General features: G+C 41.0%; 1 protein-coding gene across 3 annotated transcripts in view; it reads left to right on the top strand.

Moving 5' to 3' along the window:
• The window catches only part of MACROD1 (mono-ADP ribosylhydrolase 1), a 1001762-nt gene that overhangs the window by 748075 nt on the left and 231642 nt on the right, over positions 1-22045 (top strand). For all 3 annotated transcript variants that reach the window (XM_075837241.1, XM_075837242.1, XM_075837240.1), the window contains exon 4: positions 13110-13139. In XM_075837241.1, the coding sequence (XP_075693356.1) occupies positions 13110-13139 (30 nt within the window). The remainder of the gene's footprint in view (positions 1-13109; positions 13140-22045) is intronic.

Raw genomic sequence — 22045 nt, 5'->3', positions numbered from 1 at the left:
GGTAATAAACTGCTGTTTGGACCCATAGCAGGGCTCAGAAGGGAAGGAGGGCCATTTGGATTTTGGATTACTGATTTTGCTGGAATGGTTTTCGTTGCCATGTCGCATTTGCAATGCCCTGGAGGGACCAAAACAGTGGAGACACCCCAAAAGTTACCCCATTTTGGAAACTACACCTCCCAAGGAATTTATCTAGGGGTATAGTTAGCATTTTGACCACACAGGTTTTTCGCTAAATATATTGGAATTAGTCTGTAAAAATGAAAATCTACTTTTTTCTGAAAAAACATAGACCTTTTTAATTTTTACAAGGAATAAAGGAAAAACATTGGCAGGGCTTAGTAGGGAAGGAGCGCCATTTGAATTTTGGAGCACAGATTTTGCTGGGTTGGTTTTCGGTGCCATGTCGAGTTTGCAATGCACTGGAGGGACCAAAACCGTGGAAACGCCCCAAAAGTGACCCCATTTTGGAAAAACCCTCAAGGAATTTTTCTAGGGGTATAGTGAGGATTTAGACCCCACGGGTCTTTTGCAGAATTTATTAGAATTAGGCCACGAAAATTAATATCAACATTTTTTCCACTAAAATGTTGAATTTTCTCATTTTCACAAGGGATAAAGGAGAAAAAAACAACCATTTTTTATAAAGCAATTTCTCCCGAGTACGGAAATACCCCACATGGGGTCATACGTTGTTTTTATTAGAAATGAATTCACCCTTTCAGGACTGATCCATTTTTTGCTTTCTTATTTTTGTTTTTCGCTCCCCGCCTTCCAAGAGCCATAACTTTTTTATTTTTCCATCAATAGAGCGGTGTGAGGGCTTATTTCTCGCAGGAGGAGTTATAGCTTCTATTGACGCCATTTAAATTACCATAAAATGTACTGGGAAACTGAAAAAAAAATTTTTTGCGGGCTGAAATTGGAAGAAAATCTGATTCCATTTTTTTGGGGTTTTCGTTTTTACAGCATTCGCCGTGCGATAAAAATGAAAACTTTACTTTATTCTACTGTTACAAAGAAAAATCCATTGGTTAATCCTTTCAGGACCGAGCTCATTTTGGCCTTCAGGACCAGCCCCATTTTTTCAAATCTGACTTGTCAAGTTATGTGGTAATAACTCTGGAATGCTTTTGCCTATCCAAGCGATTATGAGATTGTTTTCTCGTGACATATTGTACTTTATGTTAGTGGAAAAATTTGGTCAATAAATTCATTGCTTATTTGTGAAAAACACCAAAATTTAGAGAAAATTTGCAAAAATTATGATTTTTCTCACTTTAAATGTATCTGCTTGTAAAACAGATAGTAATACCACACAAAATAGTTACTTTTTCACATATTCCATATGTCTACTTTATATTTGCATCGTTTTTTGAACATTATTTTATTTTTCTAGAACGTTACAAGGCTTAGAACTTTAGCAGCAATTTCTCACATTTTCAAGAAAATGTCAAACCACGACGCGTAAATTACAGGTCGTCGGCACAGTACATCGGCCAACCCATTCAAATGAATGGGCAGATGTTTGCCGACGTATTGGAGCCGAATTTTCAGGCGTAAATCGAGGCATAATACGTCTCGTTTACGCCTGAAAATAGGTTGTGTGAACCCAGCCTGAGAGTCACACTGACAGAAGCTCATGAGGACCGGCCTCTGGCTGGTTCTCATAGGCTGTCGTGCATGGCAGACCCGGGGACTGTTGTATGGCCTCTGGTTTTGCCATGTAACCGACTGCAGCACCCGGAGTCGGTCCCTGGGAAAGTTTGTTGTAGCAACAAACTTTCCTGTAAAGGATCTGCCAGGCACAACTTCTGTGTATACGCCCATAGGTAATCAGTCTGCACCTGAGTCTATGTCTCTGAGACTGACTCCATCTTCCACCACTCAGGATGGCAGGCTTAGGAGTGGGAGAGCCTATCGCAGCCTGGCCAGACGGAGCTAGCTCCCGCCCTCTGTCTATTTATACCTGCCTTTCCTGTTCCTCCTTTGCTTGTGATTCTTCTCGTGTGGTTTCCTGGCCCAGCTACAGCTTCTAACTATTTGATCCTGCTCCATACTGACCCTGGCTTAATGACTACTCTCCTGCTCTGCCTTTGGTACCTCGTGCACTCCTGGTTTGACTCGGCTCGTTCACCACTCTTGTTGCTCACGGTGTTGCCGTGGGCAACTGCCCCATTTCCCTTAGCTTTGTGTACCCTTGTCTGTTTGTCTCGTGCACTTACTGAGCGTAGGGACCGCCGCCCAGTTGTACCCCGTCGCCTAGGGCGGGTCGTTGCAAGTAGGCAGGGACAGAGTGGCGGGTAGATTAGGGCTCACTTGTCCGTTTCCCTACTCCCATCATTACATTTCCAGTTTGTTATAGTAACAAACTTTCCAGTTCGTTGCTACAACAAACTTTCCCTGCGATCACATGACTGGGACCTGAACCAATCAGGTCCCGATCATGTCTCCGGGTCCAAAGGCAGGGGAAAACAGCGCGATCCGTATGTCAGCCCTACTCTGAGACATCCGGATTGCGCTTTTAATACCCACCGTGAATTCACGTTGGGGCTACACAGAGCCCAGCAAGCGCCGACGAGAATTTACTGTGGGCAGTCGGGAAGTGGTTAAAATAAAAAATTTTTGTTTCACCACATTCTGAGAGCCGTAACTTTTTTATTTTTTGGTTAATTGAGCAGTGGGAGGTCCTATTTTTTGCGGGACGAGCTGTCGTTTTTATTGGTACCATTTTTTGGTACATAAAAAGTGATTAAAAAGTTGTATTCAAGTTTTTTTGTAGAGCTAAGGTGACAAAAAAAACATTACATTTTTTTACGGTGTTCACCGTGGGAATTAAATAATGTTATTTTGTAATAATGCGGACTTTTACGGTCGTAGCGATACCAATTTTTTTTACATTACTTTAGAAGAAAAATGGGAAAAGGTATCGCCATAATCGTACCGACCCGCAGAATAAAGCAATGTAATTTATAGCGTACGGTGATCACCGCAAAAAAATAAACTAAAAAACATTGTCAGAATTCCTGGTTTTTGGTCAGGATTGCAAAAATATTGAATAAAAAGTGATCAAAAAATCGCATGTACCCCAAAATGGTACCAATGAAAACTACAGATTGTCCCGCAACAAATAAGCCCTCACACAGCTCTGGTTGTGAAAAAATAAAAAGTTCTGGCTCTCAGACTATGGCGATGCAAAATGTGCAAAGCGTTCCAAAAGCGGATAGGATCGGGCGCCATTTATAAGTGCGACACTGGCCACATATCTGCGGATTATTATTTATTTACCCCATTATTATACCCTCTTATTATGCCCTTATGTACTCTGCCCAGCTTACATACGCCCCAACATTATAAACTGAAATACCAGCAATACACCAAACAGAACTACTACCAAGCAAAATCTACGCTCCAAAAGCAAAATGGCGCTCCCTCCCTTCTGAGCCCTGCAGCGTGTCCAAACAGCAGTTTGCGCCCACATACGTGGCATCGCCATACCCGGTAGAACCCTCTTAACGTTTTATGAAGTATTTGTCTTCAGTGGCACAAACTATCACAACATATTATGCACTAAAATGGCATATCAGTGGAAAATTGCAATTTTCACTTTGTACCATACGCTGTACATTACCCTTTGCGAACTATGACTTAATAGCACGTCATGGTGCGGGGGTTGATGTATGGAGTACGTACGCTCTATAAGCTACGGTTGTCAGCTGTGTATTACAGCTGACACCCGGGACTAACGGACAGGTACAGCAATCGCGCTGTTACAGAAGCATGCAAAAATAACAATATACTGCAATACATTAGTATTGCAGTGTATTGTACCAGCGATTCAACAATCGCTGGATCAAGTCCCCTAAGGGGACTAATAAAATGTGTAGAAGAATTAAAGTTAGTAGTGAGACGTTTTTTTTTTTAAAAGTTAAAAAAAAAAAAAAACCTTTTCCCATTTTTCTTCTAAAGTAATGTGAAAAAAATTGGTATCGTTACATCCGTAAAAGTCCGAACTATTACAATATACCATTATTTAATCCAACAACGTGGGAATTAAATAATGGTATATTGTAATAGTTTGGACTTTTATGGACGTAGCGATACCAATTTTTTTCATTTTTTTTTTACATTACTTTAGAAGAAAAATGGGAAAAGTTTTTTTTTTTTTACTTTTAAAACAAAATGTCTCACTACTAATAACTTTAATTCTTCTACACATTTTATTAGTCCCCTTAGGGGACTTGATCCAGCGATCACCGTACGCTATAAATTACATTGTTACTTTATTCTGCGGGTCGGTACGATTATGGCGATACAATATGTATTTAGGTTTTTTTATGTTTTGCAGCGTTTGCGCAATAAAATCACTTATTTATAAAAAATAAATATTTTCTTTATTGCCGTATTCTGAGAGGCATAACCTTTTTATTTTTTAGTCAAAAAAGCTAAGGGTTTGTTTTTTTCAGGACGGATTGAAGTTTTTATTGTTACTATTTTTGGGTACATGCGAATTTTTGATCACTTTTTATTCTTTATTTTGGGAGGGGTGGTGACCAAAAAATACTGATTCTGGCGTCGTTTTGTATTGATTTTTTTTGGGCTGGCCATCGTACGGGAAAAATAACATTATAGTTTGGGTCGTTACGAACGCGGTGATACCAAATATGTGTACTTTTTGAATGTGTTATTATAGGAAAAAAAATTTTTTGTTTATGTAACTTATAACTTCTTTTTACACTTTTTTTTAAAACATTTTTATTACCAATTGTCCCACTAGGGGACTACGAGACTTGCAGCTTTGATCGCTGCTAGAGTACATTACACAGCTAGCCTCGGAGAACCAGCCTCCGGCTGCTCCTCCTAGGCTTCCATACATGGTAACCCGGAGGCCATTGTTTGGCCTGCGATTGCCACATCAAGCATCGACAGCCCCCACGAAGTGGCGATGTGCTTCAACCCATTAAATGCGGCGATCGCAATCATTCGCCACATTTAAGGGGTTAATTGCCGAAAGCAGCGGCGATGGTCCGCTGACCGGCAAGACTCTTGTATCAGCTGTCTGGGACAGCTGACAGCGCGGTCTTGTCGCTCTGTGTATACACAGAGTGACAGTTTGAAATAGTGATGAAAATGAATGTCCTGGTGTGGGAACTAATACCCGATCATGACGTTCATTTTCGTCATAGGTCGGGAAAGTGTTAACCTCCTCGCGCACCTGGACGTAATGGCACGTCCTGGTGCGGGGTGATGTATGGAGCGGCTAAGCCTGCTCCATGCGCTGCGGGTGTCTGCTGTGTATTACAGCTGACACCCTCGACTAACGTGCAGGTACAGCGATCACGCTGTTCTCGGTCGCTTAACTCCTTAAATGCTGCAGGCAATCACTTCCGCAGCATCTGAGACGTTAAATAGAGAGGGGCAGCCCCCTCTGACAGCTCATCGCCCCTCCCCACAATGCGAAAGCTAGGTGCGGATGGTTATCATGGCAGCCCAGCGGCCTAATGAAGGCCCCCAGGTCTGCCTTCACGCTGCCTCTGTTAAGCTGTGCCTCTGGGTAAAAAAAAGTTAAATAAAGTTTTTAGTAGTGAAAAAAAATTATGTAACCCCTTAATGACCCACCTATTTTAGGCCTTAATGACCAAGCTATTTTTGACGTTTTTCCATAGTCTCATTCAAAGAGCTATAACTTTTTATTTTTACCTCGACATAGCTGTATAAGGTCTTGACAAGTTGTATTTTGTAATTTCACCATTTTGGGGTACATAGAATTTATTGATTAACTTTTATTTTTTTGGGGGGGAATAGAAAAAAAACAGCAATTTCACTACACTTTTTTGCGTCCTAAATTTACGCCGTTTACCATGTGGTATAAATTACACAATAACTTTATTCAGCGGGTTGTTACGATTACAACGATACTAAATTTATATTGATTTTGTATGTTGTACTACTTTTACTTTTTAGGCTGGGTTCACACGTGGCGGAATTTCACTTAAATTCTGCAGCGGAGCCGTTTGTCCATTGACTTCCACTTTAATTTAGCAGTGTTCGTTTAGACGATGCGTAAAATTCCGCTGCGGAGCATAGGCTGCGGAGCGGAATTTGGTGTCCGCAGCATGCTCTGTCTGTTGCGGAGCAGTGGCGGACTCATGGCGGAATTTCTCCATTGACTTCAATGGAGATTCTAATTTCCGCAATGAATTCCGCAGCTGTCATGCACATGTTATGTGTGCAGCGGATGCGTCTTGCTTTTTTAACTTGACATTTCTTCATTCTGGCTGGACCTATGTATTTCTAGGTCTACAGCCAGACTGAGGAAGTCAATGGGGCTCCCGTAATGACGGGAGCGTTGCTAGGAGACGTCAGTAAATAGTCACTGTCCAGGGTGCTGAAAGAGTTAAGCGATCGGCAGTAACTGTTTCTGCACCCGGGACAGTGACTACCCATCCCAATATACAGCTATCTGTAAAAAAAAAATGAAGTTCATACTTACCGAGAACTCCCTGCTTCTGTCTCCAGTCCGGCCTCCCAGGATGACGTTTCAGTCTAAGTGACGGCTGCAGCCAATCACAGGCCAATAACAGGCTAATAACAGGCTGCAGCGGTCACATGGACTGCCGCGTCATCCAGGGAGGTCGGGCTGGATGCCGAAGGAGGGACGCGTCACCAAGACAACGGCCGGTAAGTATGAATTTCTTTGACTTTCACAAGGGAAAGTGCTGTCCCTTCTCTCTATCCTGCACTGATAGGGAGAAGGGAAGTACTTTTACCGCAGTCCGCAGCAGCTAGTCCGCATCAATTTACTGCACATTTTGTGCAGATCCGCAGCAGAATCTGCAACGTAGATTCTGTGCGGCATTGATGCGGACAGTTGCGGAGGAAATCCGCCACGTGTGGTCATGCCCTTACAGTAAAAGCACTTTTTTTTTCAAAATTATTTGTTTTCGTGTCTCCATATTTGAAGAGCCATAACTTTTTTATTTTTCCGCCTATGCAGTTTTTATTGGTACCATTTTGGAGTAGATGCGACTTTTTGATCACTTTCTCTCAATTTTTTTTTAAGGCAGGATTTACAGAAAACAGCCATTTTTGCATTGTTTTTTATTACATTTTTACGGCGTTCACTGTGCGGGTTAAATAATGTAATAACTTTGTACTTAGTTGCCGTGCACTGGGTCTGACCTCAATAAAACACTTTGTTCACATATTGGAGAGGAGGATGCTTACGCTGTCTGAGATGCGGTTGAAGTTCCCGACCGTACCCATTGATCCCTTCCATTATTCACAAGCCAAAAGCTACATCACAAATGTCTTGAAACAATTGCCAGAGCTGGAATGAAATCCCTATCTTCTCGAAGGCTTTTCTAGACAAAACATACACAAAGTTCAAATAACCAGGATCTACCAGTTCTTACACATACCACTGGACTATGCCGCAACTCAAACACTACTGACTAAATGGCAGATTGATGATCAATCGCTCACTTACTCCGTTATTTTAAAAGCTTTGGACCACGCTCATAAATTTCTTCCCTCGGCCTGATTTTCAGTGATGAGACTTAAAATAGCACACAGATCCTATCTAACTCCACTCGTAGGCCACAGAATAGGTTTATATCCCACCTCCCAATGATTTAAATGCCACACCATGGAGGCCAATCTCCATAATTGTCTCTGGACTTGCCCTAATATTCAGACTTTTTGGTCCAGTATTCGATCATACACAACTCAGAACCTCACGAACTACACTCCTAACACAGCACTCTGGGCAATTTTTGGCTATATAGATCCGGACACACACAGATGTTCCAAGGGGGCATATAGATTGTTACATTATGTGGCAGCCGTGGGTGGGAGGCCATTTTACAAACCTGACTACACGACTAGGCCCCACCATTTTTAAGCTTTTTCTGGACAAACTCTCATACTTATTCAACATGGATTGGATGGAGGCGTCTCTCTATAAAGAACTCCAAGTGGAGCAGTTCTTTGCCACATGGGAAACCTTTATCTCCCTACTTCCACAGAGAGTACGGACGGATATTAGGAACTGCTCTCAGCACACTATCTGTTTTCAGGAACAGATACTTCTAGGAAACACACCAGTGTGAGGCTGTACAGCATTCTGGAATGGTTGAGGTGTTGGTGGGAGTCGTGCACTCAGATGGCGTGTTATCTTCTCTCGGACGCCCCTGCAGCGTTTACAGTGGCGTGGATAGAGATGGGCGGTTGGCTGGTCCCCGTCCCACCTCTTCGTCCATCTTTGTGTTAAGCCTTGATTCAGAGGATGAGAGGCATGCTTTATACTTTTGTATGCCATTCAGGGTATGTTCACACGCAGAGTCAAAAACGTCTCAAAATACGGATCTGTTTTCAAGAGAAAACAGCTCCTGATTTTCAGATGTTTTTTGTGCCACTCGCGATTTTCGCTGCATTTTTCGTGCCGTTTTTACGGCAGTTTTTGGAGATTTTTTTAATAGAGTCTATGAAAAACGGCTCCAAAAACGTCATAAGAAGTGTCATGCACTTCTTTTTCGCGACCGTTTTTTTACGTGTAAAAAAACGCTGCGAAAAATGCTCCGTCGGAACAGAACGCCGTTTTCCCATTAAAATCAACAGGCAGATGTTTGGAGGCGTTCAGCTTCCGATTTTTCCTCCGTTTTTCGGGCGTTTATGGCCGAAAAACGGCCGAAAATAGGATGTGTGAACATACCCTCATGCAGCAGGAGATTTTGTTCTGAAAACAGGCTAACTTGTTTGTTTGCCCCCCCTTACCCTGACTAATAATACAAGATAACCTGATTGATTGCTGTGTGTTCTATAACATTTGTAATCTCTTGTAACCAGTTTTTCTTCCTTTTTTCTTTTTTTTTTACTTTTTTTTTGTTTGATTTTATTTACCCTCCCTCTTTATTCCTGTACCCCATATTCAAAGAGTTTAATAAACAAAATGTAATTATTTTTTTTAAAAAAGCTCGTGCTTGTGGTCATTACGGACGCAGCGATACCAAATATGTGTAACTTTTTTACTTTTGTTTGTTCTTTTAATAATAAAGCATTTTGTAAGGGCAAAAAGTGGGTTTTTCATTTTTTTTCCCTTATTTTTTTAATTAACAATATTAAACTTTTTTTTAAACTTGTTTACTAGTCCCGCTAGGAGACTTCACTATCCTCCGATCGCTTTTATAATATACTGCAATACTTTTATACTGCAGTGTATCACTTGCCTGTCCACATAAAACGGACAGGCATCTGCTAGGCCATGCCACTGGCATAGAAGGCATAACTAGTGGCAGACCTGGGGGCCTTTATTAGGCCCCAGCTGCCATAGAAACCACTGACATCCTGCGATCTTACGCAGGGTGCCTGTGGGGTGAGAGAGAAAGCTCCCTCCCTCTCTCCAAAACCACTCTGATGCAGCTCCCTGCTCTGTTTATTTATTTCCGATGCAGCGCCGTGAAAAGGCGCATGCATCAGAATAATTAACGGGTTAAAAGTTTTTTGTTTTTTTTAAAACTTCCCATTTTTCTTCTAAAGCAATGTAAAAAATAAACTGGTATTGCTGCATCAGTAAAAGTCTGAACTATTACAATAGATTATTATTTAACTCACATGGTGAACGGCGTAAAAAAGTAAAAATTGAAAACACAAAATCGCTGTTTTTTTGGTCGCCTGAGCTCTAAAGAAAATTTAATAAAAAGTGATCAAAAAGATGTATGTACCAAAAAATGGTACCAATAAAAACTACAGCTCGTCCCTCAAAAAATCAGTTCTCACACTGCTCAATCGACGAAAATATAAAAAAGTTATGGCTCTCAAAATGTGGTAAAACAAAACAATTTTTTTTTCAGCAAATTTTTTCTTTGTAAAAGTAGTAAAAAAAAACTAAAACTATATCAATTTGATATCATCGTAATCGTATTTAGCCGCAGAATAAAGTTAAGTTGTTGTTTTTACTGCATGGTGAAAGCCGTAAAAACGAAACCCAAAAAATATTGGAGGTATCACCGGTTTTTCCAATTTCAGCCCGCAAATTTTTGCAGTATCCCAGTACATTATATGGTACTTTAAATGGTGCCAATAGAAACTACAACTCCTCCCGCAAAACATAATCCCTCACATGACTCTATTGACGGAAAAATAAAAAAGTTATGGCCCTTGGAAGGCGGGGAGTGAATGAAAAAGCAAAAAATGGCTCAGTCCTGAAAGGTTTAATAAGGTCCAATAAGCTATTTGAGAATCTAAAAGGGTCTATTCACACATTGCGGTCATATTTTTTTTCCGTGGTTGTTCTAGCACGGTTTTGCTAAAATTGTGTCCGAAAAACACAATATGACCTCAATGTGTGCATATCCCCCTCCCCCCAAGAAGTAGACCATAGTGGCTCGTGTTTGGCTTCAATGTAAGCTCCAAATAGGGTTATGTTCTGTTGGACCTATGGGACCCTTTTGCATTAGGGGCTCATTCTTTTGTCAGAGCCTGTAATATCGGAGGATCCTCTTTTGGGCCAGTCAGACCATGCCAACAAGTGTGTATTTTCTGCAATAACAAAAAAAAAATGCTGTTCAGAGAATAGCACTACTTTGGATATGATTTCAATGGTCCCTTATTGTGAGTACTAACACGAGTTAAATCAGTAACTCAAATCAGTAACAAAGTAGTGCGTGGTCGGCGATTCAGGTCCAGCTAATGTTGAGTGGCATGGCGCTTTTGGTGGCATTTTCACCTCATAGACTCCTAACAGTGTAATAATCTGTCATATCCAGTGCTCCTGACAATTAGACTATATCTAACATTGCTGACAATTAGAATATATTTAACATTGCTTCACCATGGACCTTTGCCTAAATCTTGTCCCTGCCATCAGAAACTATGGGATAAGTATTTTGCCTGAAATGCCAAATATTCTTCAAGTTCACATGGAGCAGGAGATCTAAGGACAACAGGAAACATTCTATCAGTATAGCTGGCATTATTTGGAAAAACAAGTTGCATTTATAGTCATCTTGAAACAAACCATGAGATTTTTTTTCATTCTTTACCTGGGGGCTACATAGCAGCCGTTGATGTGTAAAGGGATGCAATATGGTCCATTATAAAGGCATTGTGACCCATAGCCAATAGATTGCATTGCACCTGCAGGCTTGTAGCCTCTGCATAGAACCAAACAATGTCCTCACACCAAACCAAACACTTTTCAGATGTCATACTAGGCAGGGAAGTGACTTCCAGTTCTGCCATGTCCTGTTTACATAGGGCTTTGTCAAGGTAAAAAAAAAAAGTGACTAATTACCAGTACATATACAATGTGGTACATCGAGAAGACTCTCAAGACAAGATTATTATTATTAAAATGATTTACCTTGTAATTATTATAATAGAATTAATATTTAATATAATAATAGTAATATACCTTATACAGTTATTAACAGAGGCAGGACTGTGACGACGTCCATTTCATTTTAATTAAATCAGATCCGCCACAAGATCATCAGACGCTATAAATATAAATTAATGTAACGCCATTTACTCAGAAGTCTGTTGTGCAGGGAGGAGGCGGATGCTTTCTGTCTATATGTTATCACATACACATCGTTACCATTGTCGTTTTTGGTGCAATTGTATTTTAATAAATTGGTGTTCTGCATGAATAACATATTAATAAAGCTTATTATGAAGGACATTTTATACATTTTGCACTAATGCTGAACACATTGTTTTAAAATAGAATGTGGCCTCCCAGTCACATAAGCATAGTGCCCTTTAAGCTCTGTTCACACCAAGTTTTTGCATCCTGTTTTATTTTTCGGTCAAATTTACCATTAAAACAAGTAGCAACAGGACACACAAATGATGTAGGCTCCTCTTTTCTTACAATAGAAACCAAGGATTCCTGTTGCAGCCTGTTGTAAAGGTGCCTTTTCTTGTAATCTTGAAAAAAACAATAGAGTTCAAAAGGATGGAATTTTATATATACTACATATCCCATGATATTTCTTTCTGTATTTGAGAATATTAGAGAATGAGTGTATAATACATTCTTGACATGAAAGTGAAGTCCAGGCGTCTGTGCACAGTTGGGTTCACCCACTGAATTATTAGAGGCGGTTTGTTATTATTTGGAGAACTTACAATTTTATACTTACATGTATAATATTTTTGAAGAAATTACCTGAAATGACAATTCCCATGCAATTTCTATTGTTCTGTATGTGAAAAAGAAGAGGTTACCTGCTCTACTGTAAGAAAAACCCTCTAGCATGTCTCTTTTTTCTGTGTATTGCCATTACATTAAAGTTATTTTCATTATTTTGTAGCTGTCAATTTTTTTTTTAGCCAGTCTTACACGGCGAAATGTCTCACTGAGGAAAGATAGTGACATATCAGTTTCCTGACCCTCTTTTATACATTAGTGACCCCTCAGCAAAACTGGGTTGTGAAGTATGGCATTACTCTTTTTAAATCAGGGCATCTAACGTAGTAGGTGCAAACTAAATTGCCCCCCCCCCCCATTTGGAATTCAGGGACTGTGGAGTAGGTGCACATACTGTTAGCAGCATGTCTTAGTGACAGATCCATTTTAAGAAATCTTATCCCCAAAGTGCTATAATAGATTGTAAGCTTTGTCAGGCAGGTGTTATGGGTTTATTTATCTATATGCCGTTTATATAGTTAGTCAGGGAGCTATGTAATCATCAGGGAATCACACCCTCCTTATTTTTTGTCTTTGTCATGATCCCACTTTCCCTTCTCGCTTTATCTTACTTAGCCCTCTGTGTTCATGTAACAAATTATGTGCCCTCCAGTGCTGGGAATAAGGGATCTATCACTAATTATACCCAAGACACTCAGAAGAAAGGGGGATGCGTGTAAACTAAAAGAGAGGAATGGATCCAGGGAAAACATTTCTAAAACCTTTCTGAAGTCTGAATTCAAGCTTTAGCTGCTACTTGGTCAGCAACACTTTAAATGACTCTAGAGTTCCTTCTCCCTCAAGCAATAAACAGATTACGACTTTGTGTTCTATAAAAATAAACATTTTGTGATGATTTCTGCACATGTCTAATAATAATTTATTTTCTTATTTTTTTCCCACCGATCTTCTTTAGCAAACAGTACTCTCCTGGGAGGAGGAGGAGGTAAGTCTGTGTTTGTCTTCTGCTCCCTGGGAGACTCTTTACATTTTCTACATGTAGCTTACAGCAATATATATCAACACTAGCTGTCAGTTGCATTTTCATCTACAGTTTATTAGGGAAATAGATGTACATGGTATTTATCAAGGCTTATTTATTTACAACATAGGCCCCTGACCTATATCAGTGTTTTATCTGAATTCTATTATATATTGCTATAAACAGTATTGATGACTGGTTCTACACAGATTTTGTACTGGGGCATGAAACTTGTACGCCACTGACCTTTGTAACTTCCTGTCCATTCTCCTGACATGTCTGTTTTAGTAAATACTTGTATTTCTCATGAAATAACAATTCTGGAGCATCTTTTTTTAGAACTTTGCGTTGTGCCGTTCCTCTGTTATTCATTCAGAAAATGTATGAATAAATTGATGATTGTGTGTTAAGGGGGGTTTTACACTGGGCAATTATAAGGGCAAACGATCGTTCATAAAACACTTGTTCCCCATAATTGCCCTATGTAAACAGGGAAGTGATCAGCAGATGAAAGCGCAAACGTTCGTTCATCAGCTGATCGTATAGTTTTAAAAAACTATTAAATATTATCATTGTCGGCAGCACATCTCTCTGTGTTTACAGGGAGACATGCTGCCGACATGTAAATAATGTATGGGGACAAGCGATTGAAGTGATGACTGCTTGCCCCCATACATAGCTCCTTGTGACAGGAGTAAACGAGTGCTGATCAATGAGCTGTCTCGTTGATAGGCACTCGCTTCATCTGCCAAAATTAGCCGGTGTAATAGGGCCTTTACCATTCCCCTTGTCAATAGGGTGTGTCACTACATACTTTAACACTGTCTTATCATTGTTGTGCTTCTTTATTTTTCTATGATAAAAGGATCCTATAATCCCTTAAAGATTTGATAACATATTGGATAATCCTCTTTTGTGATCAGTAACTGTTATGATATCTAGAAGCGATCGATAGGTAGCCATTCTCTTTTCAATTATCATCCCTACCATTGTATCAGGCAGTAATATTGCATTGTGTATGGCCAACTTTATCGAACATCATAATCCATAAATCACTGCAGCAGCCCTAGCCTTAGAAAGATTCCTCAAATTTAAGGCATCCAGTTCCTTAGAATAAGTTTGCTGTATATGATGAAATTTTATAGTCACACTCACAATTTAAATACATTTTTACCTGCACAAAAGTCTCACACTGTCACTTTATTCAATTAAGTACATTTAAAAACATACATATGGTATGCTTTATTAGATTTACCACATATGTACTTTTACTAGTATAAATGAAGTTATTCAGTGTTACTTACTGTAGTAGTAGATTTATAGACACTGGTATAAAGGACAAGTGGAGCAGCCTCCCAGAGCCACCAATTGGATCACTTCTTATTTTTCAAGTTGTCTTAACATATTATTAGCTATGAACTGACTGGTTGTTTTGTATAAGGGCCTGTTATCTCAGCGTTGCCCTTCTGTTGAGGGGTTCCGTCAGAGGTTTCCATCGGGTTAACCCCTCAACGGAAAGGCAAAAGTAAACCTAATCTGCAGTTTGCATCACCATTGATATCAATGGTGATGGAAACGTTGATAAAGGTTTACGTTTGTCACCTATGTGACAGGGTTCCGTTGTTTTGACAGAATCAATAGCACAGTCGACTGCGCTATTGATTCCGTCAAAAACTACAGAACCCTGTCACAACGGTAACAAACGGAAACCTTTAGCAAAGTTTCCGTCACCATTGATATCAATGGTGATGCAAACGGAAGCTTATGTTTCCGTTTGCCTTTCCGTTGAGGCGTTAACACGACAAACCCCCGATGGAACCCCTCAACGGAAGGGCAACGGTGATGTGAACACAGCCTTACTGCTCGTTTTTTTTCCTCTTGACTAGGTATCTTAATTAAGTTATTGACCATCCCTTCCCAAAAATCTGTAAACGCCCCATTTGAGTTGTAATGGAATTTCATTTCAGGATTGCACTCCCTGTGATTTGGCGCTGAAATTTAAGCTGCTGAGCTGCTGTCCTGGAAAACATAGCATATATATATATATATATATATATATATATATATATATATATATATATCTTTAAATTAGGGCATCTAACCTAGTGGGTGCAGTGCATGCAAAACGGTGCATTGTATTTGGCCTATTGGCTAAGATAAGTGACTTGTACATTTTCCTTGTCAATAGGGTGTGACCCTATACACTCTGATGCTGTCCAATCAGTGCTGTCAATTGTCAAGCTTATTGTAATGATGGGGTTGGGGAAACAGACAAGTGAGCCCTAATCTACCCGCCACTCAGTCCCTGCCTACTTGCAACGACCCGCCCTAGGCGACGGGGTACAACTGGGCGACGGTCCCTACGCTCAATAAGTGCACGACAGACAAACAGACAAGGGTACACAGAAGCTAAGGGAAATGGGGAGTTGCCTACGGCAACACCGTGAGCAACAAGAGTAGTGAACGAGCCGAGTCAAACCAGGAATGTATGAGGTACCAAACACAGAGCAGGAGAGTAGTGAACAAGCCGAGTCAAACCAGGAGTGTACGAGGTACCAAACGCAGAGCAGGAGAGTAGTCAGTAAGCCAGGGTCAGTATGAAGCAGGGACAAATAGTTCAAGAAGCTGCAGCAGGGCCAGGAAACCAAACGAGAAGAATCACAAGCAAGGAGGAACAGGAAAGGCAGGTATAAATAGACAGAGGGCGGGAGCTAGCTCCGTCTGGCCAGGCTGTGATAGGCTCTCCCACTCCTAAGCCTGCCACCCTGAGTGGTGGAAGATGGAGTCAGTCTCACAGACATAGAAGCAGGTGCAGACTGATTACCTATGGGCGTTGACACAGAAGCTGTGCCTGGCAGATCCTTTACACTTAGGGTATGTTCACACGAGGGCGTCCGTTACGGCTGAAATTACGGGGATGTTTCAGCCTGAAAACATCCCCGTAATTTCAACCGTAACGGCATGTGCAGGCGCTTGAACACCGCGTCCATTACGGACGTAATTAGCGCTGCTATTCATTGGAGTCAATGAATAACGGCTCCAATTACGGCCAAAGAAGTGACAGGTCACTTCTTTGACGCGGGCGTCTATTTACGCGCCGTCATTTGACAGCGGCGCGTAAATATACGCCTCGTGTGAACAGACAAACGTCTGCCCATTGCTTTCAATGGGCAGATGTTTGTCAGCGCTATTGAGGCGCTATTTTGAGACGTAATTCGGGGCAAAAACGCCCGAATTACGTCCGTAAATAGGCCGTGTGAACATACCCTTATACTTTGCTACTGCAGCTCAATCAATACGTCTCGTCCTTCCCTCCTACCTGTACTTTGTACAGAAAGCGCTTCCTCAAATAGATCTAGATTTGTACTCGTACAGTGCTAGATCTAACACTCATAGTAGTCATCTGACCAGTGGCTTCTGTACAATGGACAGGGAGGAGGAATTGTAGGGGCTGAGCGGCAGCCACAATGTTTCCAAGGGCCAGCTGGGGGAAGAAGCTCAGAGTGTGAAGGCAGGAAAATTTTTGAAATGGCGTTGCAAATACTAATTAAACATTTAGGACAGGCAGTTTATAGTGATAAAAAAATCCTAGACCCAAGGCATTTCTGGTGTAAAGATAATGTTAGACTGGCAAACATACCCTTAGCCTTTTGGTGTGTCCTATAGCTTCTGAAAGCTGCATTTGTACAGTCACACCCAAAATGGCAGCCAGACACTGCTTAGCAATTTGAAGACACCTTTTACTGGCTTGTAGGAGGGGGGGGGGGTGAGATTCCCTCCCACATTTACGGTAGCTGTGAGTCAGGTTGCTTTGCCCTATTCACCTTGCTGTAATTCTGGGAAGTGCTCCCTCTGGTGGCCAAGATAGGAAAACATGTCAAATTATTATTTAATTTTTAATACTTTCCACCATTTCCACCATGTGGAAGAAAAAAAAAAATACAGCGAAACACTTATATAATAGAGATAAGTAACTTACTTTATAAAAAAAGGTTTAATTCGCGTCACATTCCCTTTAACCCCTTAACGCACCAGGACGTACCGGTACGTCATGCATTGAAGTGCTTTAAGGCACAGGGACGTACCGATGCGTCCTTGCTAAAAACTGTCACCCTGTCAAAGGACAAGGTGACAGAACTGTGCCGTCAACTGTTTATGACAGTTGATCGGCACAGTAAGACGGCAGGGGACCATTCACAGCTGTCTCCTGCCGGCGATCGCTGTGATTGGTCAGTCAAAGCAGACTGACCAATCACAGCTCCATGACGTAGTGCATGTGATGGCGCTGGCTCAGAAGCTGAGCCAGCGTTATCACCGCCGGGAATCAGCTGTCTGATGCCCCTCTGCAACGGCCAGGACCGGAGCAAGGCTCCGATCCGGCCGATTAACCCCTTTGATGCATCGATTAACGTGATCGATGCATCGAAGTGTCTTGTAGCCTGTTGGCAACCACGATGGTTGCCACGGGCGCGGGTGTCAGCTGTTTGTCACAGCTGACATCGTGCCCTAACGGCCAGGACCTGAGCAAGGCTCAGATCCGGCCGATTAACCCCTTAGATGCAGCTATCGCTGCATCTAAGTGATTAGATCGTACCCTATGGTTGCTAATGACAACCATCGGCACCTGCGGGTGTCCCGATGGTTGCTATGGCAACCATAGCCTAACAATCGCTTCCTAGTACGGAAGCCTATTAGGCTCCACCGGGAGGCGAAGCCTAATAGGCTTGCCTGTCAATGAATAGCTGACAGCTCTAACACACTGCACTATGTAGGTAGTGCAGTGTATTAGAATAGTGATCAGGGCTTCATGCCTTCAAGTTCCCTAGTGGGACAAAAAAAAAAGTTAAAACAAGTTAATAAAAATGTTGTAAAAAAGTAAAAAAAAATACGTTTCATGTTATAAAACACTATAACAGCCTTTTTTCCTATAATAAGTATTTTATTATAGGAAAAACCAAAAAACATTAAAAAAAAAGTACACATATGTGGTATCCCCGCGTCCGTAACGACCCAAACTATAAAAATATCACGCTATTTTACCCGTACGGTGAACACCGTAAAAACATTAAATAAAAAACCATTCCAGAATCGCTGTTTGTTAGTCACTACCCCTTACAAAACAGAATAAAAAAAGGGATCTAAAAGTTGCATGTACCCCAAAATTATACCATTAAAAAACGCAGCCCGTCCTGCAAAATGCAAGCCCTCCCGCAGCTTTTTTGACGGAAAAATAAAAAAGTTATGGCTCTCAGAATATGGTGACACCAAAAATAAATTATTTGAAACAAAAGTGATTTTATCGTGCAGACGCTGCAAAGCATAAGAAAAACTATATACATCTGGTTTTGCCGTAATCGTACCGACACGCAGAATAACGTAAAATTGTCATTCATAGCGCATGGCGAACGCCGTAAAAAAATAAATAATGAAAAACATCAGAATTGCAGGTTTTTGGTCACCTTGCTTGCCAAAAAAAAGAAATACAAAGTGATCAAAAAATCGCATGTACCCCAAAATGGTACCAATGAAATCTAGAGATTGTCCCGCAACAAATAAGCCCTCACACTGCTCCGGAGGAGAAAAAATAAAGACGTTTTGGCTCTCGGAATATGGCGATGCAAAATGTGCAAAGTGTCCAAAAGCGGATAAGATCGGGCGCCATTTATCAGTGCGACACCAGCCACATATCTGTGGATAATTATTTATTTACCCCATTATTATACCCTCTTATTATACCCCTGATGTTCTCCGCACAGCTTACATATGCCCCCACATCATAACTGAAATACCAGCAAAACCCCAAACAAAACAACTAGCGAGCAAAATCCACGCTCCAAAAGCCAAATGGCGCGTCCTGCAGCGTGCCCAAGAAGCAGTGTACGTCCACATATATGGCATCGCCATACCCGGGAGAACCCGCTTAACAGTTTGAGGTATTTGTCTTCAGTGGCACGAACTGGGCACAAAATATTGTGCACTAAAATGGCACATACCTGTGGAAATTTGCAATTTTCACTTTGTACCATCCACTGAGCATTCATTTCTAATAGAAAAAAAAAAAAACCTGTGTGGTCAAAATGCCTTGAGGGGTGCAGTTTCCAAAATGGGGGTCACTACTTGGGGGTTTGTTTTACTATTTGACCTCAGAGCCCTGCCGTTGTGGGCTAGTGCTGCGAAAATCACCAAAATAGGTCTCACATGCGCCTTTCACTCCTAAGCCCTGTCATATGTCCAGGCAAATGATAAATGCCTTGAGGGGTGTAGTTTACAAAATGGGGTCACTTCTCATGGTTTTACACTCACTCTGGTACCTAAGGGAGCTCTGCAAATGCGACATGGCGCCCCTACACCTGTCCAGCAAAATCTGTTCTCTGAAAGCCACATGGCACTCCTTCCATTTTGAGCTCTGCCATGTGCCCAAACAGCAGTTTAGGGCCACAGATGGGGCATTGCCGTACTCGGGAGAAATTGGGTAACAAATTATGCGGTTTTTTTTCTCCTATTACCCCTTGTGGGAAAAAAAATTTGGTGCAAAACGACATATTTTTTCACTGCCTCATTCTAATACAATCTATGAAACACCTGTGGGATCAAAATGCTGAGTACACCCCTAGATGATTACCCTGAGGGGTAAAGTTTCCAAAATGGAGTTACTTCTCAGGGGTTTCTACTGTACGGGCACCTCAGGGGCTCTGCAAATGCGACATGGCGCCCAAAAAACAATCAACCAAAATCTACATGCCAAGTAGCACTCCTGCCATTCTGAGCCCTGCGGTGTATCCAAGCAGCAGTTTATAACCACATATGGGGTATTGCCGTACTCGGAAGAAATTGCTTTACAATTGTTGGGGCGCTTTTTCTCCTTTATTCCTTGTGAAAATGAAAACAATTCAACATTTTTGTGGAAATAATGTAGATTTTCATTTTCACTGCATAATCCCAATAATTCAGCAAAAAAACTGTGGGGTCAAAATGCTCACTATACCGCTAGATAAATTCCACGAGGGGTATAGTTTCCCAAATAGGGTCACTTTTGCCGGGTTTGCACTATTTTGGCCCCTCAGTGGCTTTGCAAATGTCACATGGGGCCGCAAACCATTCCAGCAAAACTTGAGCTCCAAAAGTCAAATGGCGCTCCGTCCTTTCTAACTTCCGCCATGTGTCCAAACAGCAGTTTATTACCACATATGGGGTATTGCTGTGCTCAGAAGAGGTTGCTTTACAAATATTGGGGTGTTTTTTCTCCTTTATCTGTTGTAAAAATGAAAAAATCTGAGCTAAAACTACATTTTATTAGAAAAAATTTAGAATTTCACGGCATAATTCCCATAAATTCAGCAAAAACTGTGTAGGGTCAAAATGCTAACTATACCCCTAGAAAAATTCCTTGAGGGGTTTAGTTTCCAAAATGGGGTCACTTTTGGGGAGTTTCCACTGTTATGGTCCCTCCAGGGCTTTGCAAACACGACATGGCACCAAAAACCATTCCAGCAAAATCTGCGCTCCAAAATCCAAATGGCCCTCGTTCCCTTCTGAGCCCTGCCGTGGGTCCAAACAGCAGTTTATTACCGCATATGGGGTATTGCCGTAATCGGGAGACATTGCCTTACAAATGTTGGGGTGCTTTTTCTCCTTTATTCCTTGTAAAAACTAAAACATCGTATGTTTTTTCAGAAAAAAAGTAGATTTTCATTTTCACAGACAAGTTCCAATAAATTTAGCAAAAAACCTGTGGGCTAAAAATGCTAACTATACCTCTTGAAAAATTCCTTAAGGGGTGTAGTTTCCAAAATGGGGTCACTTTTGGGGGGTTTCCACTGTTTTGGCACCACAAGACCTCTTCAAACCTGACATGGCGCCTAAAATATAGTCTAATAAAATAGAGGCCCCAAAATCCACAAGGTGCTCCTTTGCTTCTGAGGCCGGTATTTCAGTCCATTACCACAGTAGGGCCACATGTGGGATATTTCTAAAAACTGCAGAACCTGGGCAATAAATATTGAGTTGCATTTCTCTCGTAAAACCTTCTGTGTTACAGAAAAAACTGTATTACAAATGAATTTCGGAAAAAAAAATTAAAATTTGTAAATTTCTCCTCTACTTTGCATTATTTCCTGTGAAATGCCTAAAGGGTTAAAATAATTTCTGAATGCTGTTTTGAATACTTTGAGGTGTGCAGTTTTTAAAATGGGGTGTTTTATAGGGGTTTTCTAATATATAAGGCCCTCAAAGCCACTTCAGATCTGAACTGGTCCATGAAAAAATAGCCTTTTGAAATTTTCTTGAAAATGCGAGAAATTGCAGCTAAAGTTCTAAGCCTTGTAACGTCCTAGAAAAATAAAAGCACGTTCAAGAAACGATGCAAACATAAAGTAGACATATAGGAAATGTTAACTAGTAAATATTTTGTGTGGTATTACGATCTGTTTTACAAGCAGATACATTACAATTTAGAAAAATTTTCTCAAAATGTTGGTGTTTTTTACAAATAAATATTGAATATAACGAAGACATTTTTTCAGTATCATAAAGTACAACATGTCACGAGAAAACAATCTCAGAATCGCTTGGATAGGCAAAAGCATTCTGGAGTTATTACCACATAAAGTAACACATGTCAGATGTGCAAAAATCGGCTGTGTCCACAAGGCCAAAATAGGCTTAGACCTTAAGGGGTTAAGTCTCTGCCGATCATGATATACAGAGAGATCCCATTTTTGCTCAAATAACAGGGATAGCAAAGCAGGAAGGGCCTGTCCCGTTGTGTCAACTTTGTCCGATCTCATTGCTGATAAGTTGCGAAACTCTTCACCAAGATTCTTGTTTCCGGACTTTACCCACATTTACAAAACCTCATCCACACAGACTAG

The sequence above is a fragment of the Rhinoderma darwinii genome, chromosome 9 (assembly GCF_050947455.1).
Source record: "Rhinoderma darwinii isolate aRhiDar2 chromosome 9, aRhiDar2.hap1, whole genome shotgun sequence".
NCBI lineage: Eukaryota > Metazoa > Chordata > Amphibia > Anura > Rhinodermatidae > Rhinoderma > Rhinoderma darwinii.
Note: the sequence above shows the minus strand (reverse complement) of the source record. Positions and strands in the feature narration are given on the sequence as shown.